We start from the raw sequence: 12,918 nt of genomic DNA, 5'->3' as shown, positions 1-12,918 counted from the left end.
TAGCAGGTAGTTGAATCCCTGCTATGATGAGATACAGGCGAAGCAGAGATCCCCGCTTTACTTCTCTGGCCCAGCTCTGTCATATTCTGGCTGCTGGTGACAAAGGAACATGGCCCAGAGCCCAATTACTTCGCCAACAAGTGGGCAGGGTGGAGGATGGCTCATCCTGAAACAGTGGGAGCTGATCAGAACGTGTTCTGACAGGAGAACTTCTACTGAATCGAGACTCGGATGATCCTGAAGAGAGCAAGAGGCCAGCAAGCTGTATCTGATGTATTTTTTTACTGGTAACAAAAATCAGGTGGGTCCTTGAGGCACAGCCTTTGGGAAATACAGCACCCTCATAGACAAGTGGGAAGCTTTGTGTTGTCCCAGCCTTGCAACACAGAGGAGGACAGGTCAATCGTGCCTTAGCCAGCATGATTAAGGTAGATGAATTTCCATTATCTGATAGCTTGTAAACAGCTGCAGCTTTTTTTTTTTTTGTCATGTCTGGTCACCTTTGGCTTCCAAAAGGAATTTTCCTATTTCCAGCTGAGTTGACTGGATATGAACTCATGCCTCTGGAGCCCAAGAAAAGTGTTAAAACGGAATCAGCCACCTTATTAAAGCATATTAAAGTTATGATACATATAACAAGTGCAAACCTCCCAGGAAAACAAATGGATAAATCCACCAACCTCCAGGTTTTGGTGCATGTTCCCACTCCCTACCTGAGACATTGCATCAGTGGCAGAGAGAAAATTGCATTTTATGCTTCTGGTTTACCTCTAGTAAAAGTAGACAGTTATCTTCCTAGACTCCAGTTCAAAAAACAACCACAAAACAGTAATTAGAAACCAGCTGCAGACGGGCACATAGACAGGATTAGAGGATTCCCTTGACAGGGCTTGTGTCAGTTCACAAGACTAATTTACTACTCTAAATATCCTCCAGCGTATCCTCTTTCCTGCTCTTCTTCATCTTGAGAATGATTTGACAAACACTAAAAGCCTTGCTTGCCCATTTCAGTAGCCTGCATTGTAATTTCCCCCATGGCACCCTGGATCACACTTTCTCTTTTGTCTTCTTTCTGTGTCTGAAAGCAGCAGCCACAACCAGAGAGATTTAAGCGAGCTTGCCACAAGAAATGGACAGCAAACCAGGCTCCCAGGTCATTAGGATGAACCATCAATCCTAACACAGGACTGTTTGTGTCATCCCCGAACCCTTTTTCATTATTCCATCAGTTCTGTGTTTGTTTCATCTCAAAATGACCTCTAAGTACTGTCATCTATGCTGTTGAAAAGTAACCTGAAAAATTCCCAGAGCAGCTCTGGGAGATCCGCTGTCAGGTGTAACCTCGTCCTCAGCATCACCTTGAAAACTAGTCCCATCGCTCGGGGAATGCACTGAACTTCCAGACTCTCCTAGTTCTGAGCATTTCTTTTCACATCTGTCTATTTCCCTTTCCAGGGGCTGCAGGAAGAAAACAAACCAACCAACCGAAAAAAAACAACCCACAAACAGAAATGGACGAAGCAGGCTGTTATTATAGCACTGCGGTGCGCCCCAGCCCTAGGTGCACCAACCAGCCTTAACTGCCCTGAGGAGCCTCGTCTGGGACCTCTACCAGGACCTGCCCAGTGGCCCAGGAGCTGCACAGAAGGTCACGCTCTTCTCCTTGCTCCAATCTGAGTGATGTTGGGAGGCTCAGGCTTGTCCTTTGCTGACTCTGCTTCGTTGCTGTACGTTTTTGGGGTGGTTGCAGGACATCAGCTGTAGCTGCCGGTGATGCCACCTCTGCCTGCTTTGCTCAGGTACAGTGAGGACGTGGTTTTGGTGGGGACGTGGCTGCTGCCTGCACTGTTGTCACCCTGGATCACCCTCCCTCAGAGAGCAGTCCTGCCTTTGCTGCTCCTTGACATTCAGATTCCTCCAGAAACCTGTTCTCAGCTTTCTATTTCAGCTTCAAGTAATCCAGATTTGTTGGAGCCTCGGAGGTCGTGGTCGCTCTACAATAATTATCACTAATTTAAAAAGCAATATTGCTTCATTTAAGGCATCTTTTTTTTCTTGCTCTTAAAGAGCTTTGGTAAAATGTCAAACATTTGTGTAGAGCAGCAGGGTTTTGTTTTTTTGGCTGCGTCGAAAACAGAAGTTTTGTGATTAGAAGGTTTTGACTAATTTAGGAAAACCAAAATGCAGTTCCGTTACTCAACAGCCTTCCTTGCTAGGTCACGGATCTTCATTTCCTCCAATGAAGCAGCGCCCTGTGGCTCCCGTACAGGAGTGCGTGCAGTAAAATCCCCTGCTCTTGCTGGTTGTATGGGGTGCTGTAGCACGGCAATGCCTTGAGCAAGGAGCCAAACCCAGGCTAACCGAAGCGTGGCCAGCACTAAAGCTTTTAGAGCTGCTCTGGCTACGTGGATCACACGAGGGGTTGTCAGCCAGGGAAGCTCAGGTCCTTTGGGGTGGCATTAAGTGGCTCATAAGTGGCTAGCAGTTAGGAATGTGGTCATGAAGTCTTGCTGAAGAGAAATAATGGTCAAAGAAAAGGAGGCAACGGATGTGGTAGATATGTGGGAGTAAAAGCCACGAGTGGACAGGGAAGTATCCTTTCCAGCCACCTTATTTGAAGGGCAGAATAGGCTACCTGCACGGGGTAGGGTGCTCTCACAGTCTGTCTGGAGCAAGCAGCAGTCTTGCTGAGTAAGAGGTATACAGAGAAAGTATTTTGAGTTCCTAAATAGGACAGTAATCTATTCAGCTGATTAACTTACTCTTCTGCTGAGTATGTCCCTTCTACACTTATCCGTATAGAAAAGGTTGATGCCTAGTGTAGAATAAGGAAAGTTGGGTGGATACACCTGAAAATCTGCTTAGGAAGCAATTGCAGAGCGCTGTAGATATCTGCAAACTTCAGCCTGTCTTTCTTTGCAACCTAATACAAGCACTGAAGTGTTAGGCATGGTTCCTCTTAGGCAAGGGCATTTATAGGAAGAATCTGTGCAGAATTTCACAGCTTTTTCTATTTTTTTTTTTGGAGGAGGTAATAGCAATTCAAAGGGAGATTAGCAGAATAAAGAGCACTTTACCCTATCTGACTTCCACTGCTGCAGTGCAGGCAGAACCTGGACTTACTGAGAACAGGCATCTTTTATAGATGCCACTGGATGTGGACAAAGGACCTCACAGTTCATGCTGGATCTCAGATGAAACCCCTATTTAGGTGTTGCTACAGCTTAACCCGCATTTCAGTCAGTCTAAGCCTGCCCTAAATATCGAGGAAAAACACCTCTCATTGCACTATGAAAGTAGTGTGTCTAGAGAGGAACTGTGATTTAACTAGGGGAATACAAAGATTGCAGATTTGGTTAGAACTTTCCTAAATCTAGGTAAGTTTTGTTAAATAATTTGTGAGGGCATGTTGAATTCAAAGAAGCTCTTACAGGAAAGCTTCATTTGGAGCAAGTCCACTGGCCAGAGCTAAAGGGGCAGACAGAGTGCATGCAGAAGTGAAAACCTGACTTCTTCCCGGGGAAGTCCTCTGTTTTGACACTCATTTTACAGAAGTTTTGTGAAGGCTGAGTTTGCACTCCGGCATAAAGTGAAAACAAATCTTAACCTCATTTATTTTCATGTGACAGGATTATCATTCCCTGGCTTACTCCACAAACACTGAAGCCAATTGAGAAGGTGTATTGGACTTAAAGCCTTTGCACAGTCCCTTTGCCTGGAATGAAACTCTATCCAAGAAGGTAAGAAAGACATTACTTACACAGATTGCCACTGGCAGTCTTACACACTGATTTCAATTAAGGTATTCTTTTGTGGCAGAGATTCTCAAGTTGTTTCTGCAGTAATTTCAGTAATACCTGCTGATCTGGATGTTATGCCTTTATCCCACTCCTTATATCCTTCTGTTTCTCTTGTACTCCCCATACATACACCCCAAACTTTCCACCCCTGTTTATAATGCACCTGAGCAAGCCAGGTGTTTCTTGTTTTACCTCAATTCTTAGCTGGTGGAGCTGATGTTAATAGATGCGGGGATCATGAGCATGCTGTAAATAAAACAGTAGTAGTCCCTGATCTGGGAACAGCTGCTGCATAGAGTGGCAAGCACCTGCCAGTCACGTGAAGGGGATTGTGTAGCGAAGGGTAAGAATTTCTGTTTCATGGGGCATCCTTCACAGAGGACCTGCTTCTGGGAGACTACAAACAGCTGAAATGACCTGCAGCAGCTGATGGAACTATTTATGTGTCTGTCCCATTACAAAAAAAGCTGCAGGGCTGGTCTTTTGCACAACAAAGTCCTTGTTCTCTAACTGGCTGTATCACGAGCTCCTCGATTGCTACTGGCTTCAGCAGCAGAGAGGGGAGTGCTCTGTACAGCTGGAAAGTCAGCCCTCTGGATGCGTGATCCTGGCCGGACCACTTCCATTACCTGTGCCTGCCTTCGCCTGTCTGCAGTATAGATCTGAAAATGCTTATCTCTTGGGGAAGTGTTCTGCCTTGTATACGTGTAGAGTGCCATATAAAATCAGCTCTGGATGAGTTTCTGGTTTGGGGTGAAACTGTCTGCTTCAGGATGTTTTCTTGTTTGTTTTGAAGACTTCTCTTGCGCCACTTGTCTGTTTAATATATATATATTTTGTCTCTAACAAAAGTAACAAGTAGGTTTTGAAAGACTTGTTGTAGGCTTTAAAACCAACAAAACAAGAAAAACTAATAATACAGGGAAACTAACCTCAAGTAAGTTGCCTTATAAGGGATCAAAGAAAGATGCAAGAAAATTTCTTAAATCCAAAGCAAATTAGCAACAGCTCTGTGTGGGCAACCACATTAGCAAACGAAAAGTGTGTTTGATGCGTTCTCGCAAACCCTTTTTGGGTATGTTTCAGACATCTTGGCAACCAGCATTCCAACATGCTGACATCCTGGGCAGCATGAGCCAGGCTTTTCAGGGCTTCCCCTTATGTAACATCAACATCTCAAACTCCAGCGCTTCCCAGCATTGACCAACAGAAAAGACTCTCTAGTGTTTGGTTTCTCATGTGGCAACATTAGTGGCAGGTTTTTATGAAACAACCCAGTGTTCTTGGTAAATCCACTAAAGGTTAATTGAAAAAGAAAAGATTTCTGTAGGGTTAAAAAAATAATAATCCCTCAAATCTTTCTTTTAGTGCATAGGTAATGCTGACTTTTTTTTTAGTCGTACACATTGTTCCATTACTAGCTAAAACTTCTATTACTTTATTTTTCCTCTACAGCGTAAGCCTTTCCATAGGAAAAGCTACTGAAATTGAGCAAGTCAGATTTAAGGGTCTGTGTTTCAAAAGCTTGTATTTAGTAGAGTTCTGCACAGCAAACTTTAGGGTAATATGCCACATACCCTCAGATATAGGTATGAAATTAGTATTCTGCTTTTAAATCCCAAAGTCTCTTCAAAGGTGACTGAGCAAGGTTTAATTAAAATTCTAATTACTTTATATTTCAGTGATAGCAAAGCAGAACAAATTTCTCCCCGTTAGAATCGTAACTGGTGAATAAATATTCATAGTCAGTGTGATGATTGAAATGGCAGCCAGCGTTTGGCCAGTGGGCTCCGTGGGTTTCTGCATAGGATGTGAGCCAGAGAAGTGTAAAATTAGTTTGAAGGATCCTCGCTGCTGTGTTGTGACTGGCCAGATGATAAATTAAAGAACATATTCGTTTGGAATACGGTGTTTCATGGTGTGAAACTTTCTGGCAGGAAGCTGATTATTCTTTGTAGTGGGGAATCAGGTGCTGAGCACTTCGGGAGATTTGGTCCCAAGGCTGTAAACTGCTGCTTTGACCCTGAATACTTTTATGTCTTGACCTTTTACAAATTTATATCACCCGGAAAACCGGCCACAAACTTAAACACACACATAAAGGTACCGTTCCTAAAGCAGAATCAGTCAGAAATTAGTCTTAGTTCTGAGAGAATATTTTCTATATGGAAAAAGGCCATTAAAACTGTTCCATTATTTCAGAACTTTATGCTTCCCTTTCAAACCTAACAAAGCATCTCTGGCTCAGACTTTCATTTTTCATGTTCACCGTTTCGTGCTGGGGACTGTTTTGATTTTTGACAGCTTTCCAATGGAAAATTATTCCCTCAGAGCTTTTTTGATCAGCTCTATTGTAGGCAGGCCAAAACACGGCCCTCCCTTCAGGGAAGGTGCTGTACAAGCGGTTTTCGCGTTACTTACCAAGAGGCATGACTACAAAAAATGGGAGCCAGCACAGAACGAAGCATCCCACAACTATTCCCAGGGTCTTGGCAGCTTTCTTTTCCCTGGAGAACTTGAGGAGGCGCACTGAGAAGTGGTGCTTGCTCTTGGGGTTGGATGCAGACCCGCTTGTTTCGCGGGTGTTTTTACGGTGGATCCGTAGGGTCACTTCTTCCGAACGGGATCTCTCAGTCTTCAGCCCAGAGGTGAGCCCTTTGTTTTCCCTTTTGGCCACCACGTACACGCGGCAGTACATCACCAAGATAATAGTCAGGGGGAGGTAGAAGGAGCCTAGGGCAGAGAACAGCACGTAGCCTGGCTCTTCGGTGATTTGACAGATGGTCTCGTCTTCCGGGGCTGGCTCCTTCCAGCCAAAAAGAGGTCCGATCGATATCACCAGGGACAGTGCCCAAACGCACAGTAAAGCCAGGAGGCCTCTCTTCTCTGTCACTATGCTCGGGTATCTCAGCGGGTAGCTCACCCCGATGTACCTGTCTATCGAGATGATACAGAGGCTCATAATGGAAGCAGTGCAGCAAAGGACATCGACGGCTGCCCAGATGTTGCAGAAGATTCTCCCAAAGGCCCAGTAGCCCAAAATCTCCATAGTGGCTGAGAAGGGCAGGACAGTGGAAGTCAAGAGGAGGTCAGCTACTGCCAGGTTAATTATGTAATAGTGGGTAACGCTCTGAAGATGTCTGTGGCAGGCTACAGAGAGGATAACCAGGATATTACCCAAAACCCCAAAAATGATTAATCCCCCTAGAATAACACCAAGCAAAATGGCCTTGGAAATGTTCACAGGCCCCACAGAGTGGGTGCAGTTGGAGCAGTCAGATGAGTTTCCAGGGAGGAAGACCATGGTGAGTGGCTGACAGTGTTCATGCATGCACTTCACTCCCTTTTCAGGTGAAAAGAGTGATGAGATCAGTTCTCAGAAAGTCCTACAGGCGACATTTGCCTGGCTTTGCTGGGGAAAAGAGTTCTTAAAGTCTTGGAAGTGCAGCACCAGGATCAACAAGAAAGATCCAGAAACAGAATAGAAAACCTGCTTTTATCCCTAAGTTCTTACCATTCTAGCACAGTTAATAGCCACCATTTCAGGCAAATTTAACCCCTTTTGCATTGTTCTTGGGGTGCAGAAGTGAGGCTGAGGCTCTTCCTCCTACATCCCAGGGTAGTGTGATGAGAAGGATTACAGGCGGAATTACAGGTTAAGGTCATTTCTGCCTTCTTGGCAAGATTCAATATTTCAGTAACATAAATATTCCAAAGGGCCTCAAATTTAGGTGTCTCCTAAGAGGAAGTCACTGATGCTTTAATTGCGTTGCATTAGTCCTGATCCTGTTTTACAAGTGCCTTAGCAGAAACCTGGCAGGGTGAAGGCTGCTGCTGTCTGCTCGGCAATGTCATTTGAGATACCTGCCACCGCTGGTCCTCAGGGGCTGAAGGGTCACTCAAAGCCTCTGCGTGCCGTGGAGCAGTTGGCACCTGGGCTACGAATAGAAGTTGGTTTACATCAGCTTCTGGCTTGCTCTGAAGGGGAGAGTGAAGTTTGCCATGTGAGTGACGCAGGCTGTTGTGCTCCTTTCAGATTATCACCCCCTGCAAGAGACAAAGACACAAACAATGTGTTTCCCAGAAGCAGTGCTCGCTTACTGCTATGGTTCCCATATAAGAATAGAGCGGGAAGCTATTTTAGGGAGCCTTCCTCAGGCTGGCTCCAGCCAGTGGAACCAACCTTTTTCAGCCCAGCATTGTTTAACAACTAAGGGACCAACGTGCATTTTGGTGCCTGAATTTTCTCACCAGGCTCTCAGCAGAAGCCTGTTGCCCTGTAGGGACAGCAATCAATCGTAATTATCAGTTCACCTGCAGAGACCGGCTCTGGAAGGGAGAAACCCGCAGGACGCAATTCAGGACTACAAACTGTGAAGCAGGTTTGTAAGTCCAGAGTTTAACCTGAGATGTATTTAAGTGACCCCATTACACGTTGAGCTACTCGTTAGTCCAGCTGAACAGCCCATTTTAGGAATCTATAGGGAAAAGCAATTTCTGCGAAGCAGAAGATGTTGCAAGGAACAAGTTTCCTACTGAGTGGCACAACATTTCAGAGGATCTGGAAGCCAAGCTCAGCCTCAGCTGACTAAATATGGAGAAAGGGTACATCAGATGGCAAAGTGAGAGTAAGCCTGGGAACTGAGACATGGGGGGTACGACGGAAAGCTACAAGTGTCAGCTGAAAGCCCTTCACAACGCTGAGATGTAGGTATAGTGTTCCCATCCAAAATATTGATCAGACATCTGAAAAATCACCACTAACTATTCTGGTTAAGTCTATGCTAAGGTAAGGCTCTGAGAGTAGGAGGAGGAGGTCTTTCAGATGAAGCCCTCTTGTTGCGCCTTATGCAAACACCAAGCAGCAACAACTGCCATGGAGCTGAGTCTCAAAACTGCATTTTCCCTCAGGCAAAGAGGGCTGAAGCAACTCTTACTGCAAGCCCTGAAATGCCCAGTTTGCAAGCAGGGGGCATGGGGGAGGGGAGATAAAAGGTATTCCACTGTGGGAATTTGCCTTCCTTGCAGTGAAACAAAATTGTATCTTTGTATTTTCTTTTCCACAAGAGGGAACGAGTTGAAGAATAATTCCCAGAAAGGCAACGACAGATTTCAATACGCACATCAATGAAAAGTGGCTAGCACTGAGCAGCTGTAACCACTATAACCGTGGTCAGTATAGGTGGACAAGAAAATTAAGAAATGATCCAACTTGATTTTTAAGCACATAAAACTTCCCAGCAAGTCAAGGAGATGCAGCAAAAGAATGACAGATTCATGCCCCAAACCCACCAGATAATATTCCACCTGTGGAGAGAGAAGGCTCAGAGCAAGAGCACGTCCTACACCCTGGTGCCTGCCCCAGTCCACACTCACCTCTTAGTCTCTAGAAGGCAGCACAGCTCCTCTGAGCATCTGGAAAGGAGATTCACAGCACAACACAGCAGGCTCCTCTCTTCACGCAGAGATGGGACTCTCTGCCTGCAAATCCACTGCCTCTCTCCCTCTCTCTCCCCCCGGTGTTTTGATGACTCACCCTTGCTCTGCTCCCCTGTAGCCCAGTGCCTGCGCGGGGTCTGGCTCCAGCATCCCTCAAAGCACCCTCCCCAGTTGCGGTGCTCAGCTCCACGCTGTCAAGGAGCAGCAGTAACTTTACTGCTCTGCTGATGTAGCAGGCAGTATCCTTGCCATTACCGTAATCCCCTGCCGTTCCCGTATTGCTCCGAAAGAAAGAGCACTGATCTGATGCCAAGCAGTGCGTGCAAAGTGTTTTTTTCCATGCAAGCGACCAGTTCCTGCGGAGATCCCAACGTGGAAGCCAGCTAGTAAGCTCCTGTTTATGGGTGAACAAGTAAATCTCGTTGTGATACAGAAAGAGAGTTGCCTGCCAGATACATGGAGGATGAAATAAAAAACAAGGGGTGGCAGCCAGGCTGAGCACGCAGTCTGCACGCTGGGACAAAGTTCTGGAAGCGGGGGACAGGGAAAGCCTGGAGAGGTGGGCACTGAGGATTCCTCCTCTTTTCTCCTGCTTTGCTTTAAGGAGAGTGAGAGCCGCTGGCCTGATTTGAAATAGGAAGATTATAACTATTAAAGCGTACGTTTAGGGAAGCTGAGTGTGAAGTATCTTGGACACAATGTGCTTTGGAGGTGAGGTTTGTTTCTGCATGGTTCTTTCAGATGCATTTTTTAAAAAGTGCCCTGAGTCACTGCTGATGAACAGATGAATATTAAACAGGTGGCCTGAAGTGAAAGGAGGGGAGCAAAAGACAAACGAGGATTTTACAGCCAGGAGAAAGCCATCCTGTAGCCTCGGGGGTGAGCCACATGCCAGTTTCCCCACACCACCCCATCCACCTCCTCATCCCTGAGATAACCCTGAGAGGGAAAGCTGGGTTCATGTGTTTCCTGAACTGAGACAACTTTAAATGTGATGCTCAAATCCCCCAGGAGAGAACCAGGTGAGGGCTGGCATCACAAGTAACTCTGATCGCTGCTCTAGCAACCTGGGCTCAGCTTTCCTCTTGGATAGCCATTGCTGCTGGGAGGGGATGTAAAAACAGGTAACGTGAATGTGTGATTTGTGGAGATGAGGCAGAGTTGGGGAAAGTGCAGTCATCCTTATCCTATGACAGTTCCAGCTCCTGTGTCATTTGCAGTTTTGATTTTAGAACAAAAGATCCCACGAGAGGAAATGAGAAGGGGGATGAGGGGAGGAGAGAATTCACACTGACTTTTAGAAGCTTGCAAACTGTGAGAAGGAGAGGTTTGTAAATGCTCAGCCTCCATCCCTCCTCTGCTCTCCTGGCACCCGTGCTGCTTGCCCCATAGATGCAAGGCTTGGTTTTGCAGGCTGTTCAGAAGCCTCGAGCTGACAGCAAGCCCCTGCACAGACCGGGGTGTCACCCTGTGCCATGATTTCCCTGAGTAACAAAGGATGTTAGGAGAGGCTGAAGCCTAAATAAATAAAGGAAAGCTTGAGTTACTAAAGACCCAGGGTCCTAAAATCCTCAGAGAATCCTCCTAAAAGCCCAGGGTTTTGCTCCTCCTGGTACGTGTGACCTCTTCATCCTGGTGGCTGGTTCCAAGCTCTTAAGTGCCCAATGGAAATAAATTTATGTTCGTAGCTTCAGTTATTAGTGCTGTGCTCAGAAACCATCAGCTCCCGATGAGTAATACCCTTGTTGGAGGACATCTTCCTGGAATGGAGGGAAGCAGAAGGAAGCGCCAGACAGTCCTAAAATCCTCAGAGAAAAATGAGTGCATCGCGGTGGAGAATTCCTACAGCCCAGCGTCAGAAGGGGCACCAAACGAAGGACAGTCGACGTGTGTCATCAGGTGAAGAGGACGGGGTAGGATTACTGACACAGCCGGGTTTTGTGAAGCAATCTTTGTGCTCAGCTCTGCCAAGATCTGTGCCAGAGTTGCATGTGTCCAGTTTAAAAGCTCTGTACTAATCAGAAAGAATTCAGGATAAAGCAGCGGGAATGATAAAAATCTAGAAAACGTGACCGGTGGGGCTGGAAGAGGTGGAACTGTTTAATCGAAAGCTTTGCAGCTCTGAAGACAGGGCAAAGGCTGCTTGCAGAGGCTGTGGAAAACCCGACATTGGGAGTTTTTAAGGGCAATTAGGCAAAGATCTGTTGATCGAGGAGCTTCGATCCTCTCTAAAGAGGGAGTATCCTGTAGGGTCCCACCCAGCATCTTTTTTTACAGGTAAGATCTACAGAGAAAGGCAGGCCTTCGTGTTCAGGCAGTGGAAAGAACAGGAGTGCCGAACAGTCCTTGTTTCTGCTGCAAGGTCTTCAGAAGTCCATCAGAGAAGGTCTTTGGCAAGTCTGCTTCCAGTCTTCTCTTCCCTATCTGTGAAGTATGATGCTTTCCTCGTGCTTTTCTTATTCATGTAGACTGAAATCCTTCTGACGTCAGGGTTGTCCCCAGCTCTGTCTAGATAGCATTTATCACAAGCAAGCTCCTTTACTTACTGTATTGCCAATTATATTCATTAGCAAGAAAGGGCTCCCAGGGGAGGGCTACAGGCAAATAGTGCGCAGCTGCTCGGTCACTTCTCAGCCTCTGGTCCTCTCTTATTCAGTAGCTTGGTTAAAATCAGAGCAGGGTTGGACCAGATGGACCCAGAGGTCCCTGCCAACCTCCGGCACGCTGGGATTGTCTGAGACCAGCAGTGGAGTAACTTCTCTGAGCTGCTGCAGGCTTTGATGAGATTGTTCACCCTTTCAGAAAGCAGTGGAAAGTACTGCATCGAGAAATCAGCCCTTGGGGTGTAGTAGGGGTTTAGCTTATGCTTGGATGAGAAAGAAAATCCACTCGAAGGCAAGCGATGTTAAATGTTGCCTATTAAACTTCAGCTCGAAGGAGGAGTAGTCCCATTCCTCTGTCTTTTAAGATTAGGAGAGCCCGAAGCTCATAGCACAGCCGAGTGGAAGATAAATGGGGCTGAACATTTTCAAAGCAGATAGATTTGCTTGTTTATATTAAACACGTTTTAATAGTGAGGTGTTACAGGTGCTTAAAATTTTCCATCTTGGGATTCATGAGGACTTTTTCCACCATGCTGCTGAATCACTAAGTAGAGGCTGATTACCAGGAAAGGAAGAGCCATGCTTTGCATACAGCTTCGTTAAAGCTAAAGATAATTTCTCAGGTCACAGCAGATGAAGATTTGGGCCACTGGATTTTGTGTCCAGTTGCAGGTCTGAAGACCTCCTAATTAGAGCTGTTGTTAAAAGTTGATTTCCATGCAACTCATGGAGAATTTCCCGGTCTGACTTATTACTTGGGTGATCTGATGAAGTCTAACCACGTATGGAGAGCAGTGCTATTTCGTAGCCTCGGGAAGATTGATTTTTACCTACTGCTGAAACAAATCTACCCAGAGATGAGTGCCTACTTCAGTTTTCATTCCTCCTGCTTCTTTCTTGTTTACCTTCTGTGTCTTGCTGGGCCCTTTCCCATAACATTACCGCTGCTTTCCTGCAGTGAGAGTTGATGCCACTTTTCTCTGCTTTAGCTTCACCCGAATCTGCAGTATGTAAAGTGGTTTAGGGGAGCAGAAAGTGAGCTTAAGCAAGACAGACCAAGATGGGCATGATTTAAA

The 12,918-nt window shown here is 46.0% G+C and overlaps 1 protein-coding gene across 3 annotated transcripts in view; it reads right to left on the bottom strand.

The window, feature by feature from the left end:
• The window catches only part of ADRA1A (adrenoceptor alpha 1A), a 28,740-nt gene extending 16,942 nt beyond the window's left edge, over positions 1–11,798 (bottom strand). Inside the window, exons 1-2 of one of the 3 annotated variants that reach the window (XM_080568458.1) lie at positions 9,177–11,798; positions 6,222–7,847 (exon numbers count right to left, since the gene is read on the bottom strand). In XM_080568458.1, the coding sequence (XP_080424584.1) occupies positions 6,222–7,131 (910 nt within the window). In that variant the 5' untranslated portion in view covers positions 7,132–7,847; positions 9,177–11,798. The remainder of the gene's footprint in view (positions 1–6,221; positions 7,848–9,176) is intronic. The other 2 variants (XM_080568456.1, XM_080568457.1) reach the window with 2 other exon arrangements.
• Positions 11,799–12,918: the final 1,120 nt, after the last annotated feature.

This window comes from Anser brachyrhynchus (assembly GCF_964034855.1).
Source record: "Anser brachyrhynchus genome assembly, chromosome: 26".
Taxonomy (NCBI): Eukaryota; Metazoa; Chordata; class Aves; order Anseriformes; family Anatidae; genus Anser; species Anser brachyrhynchus.
Note: the sequence above shows the minus strand (reverse complement) of the source record. Positions and strands in the feature narration are given on the sequence as shown.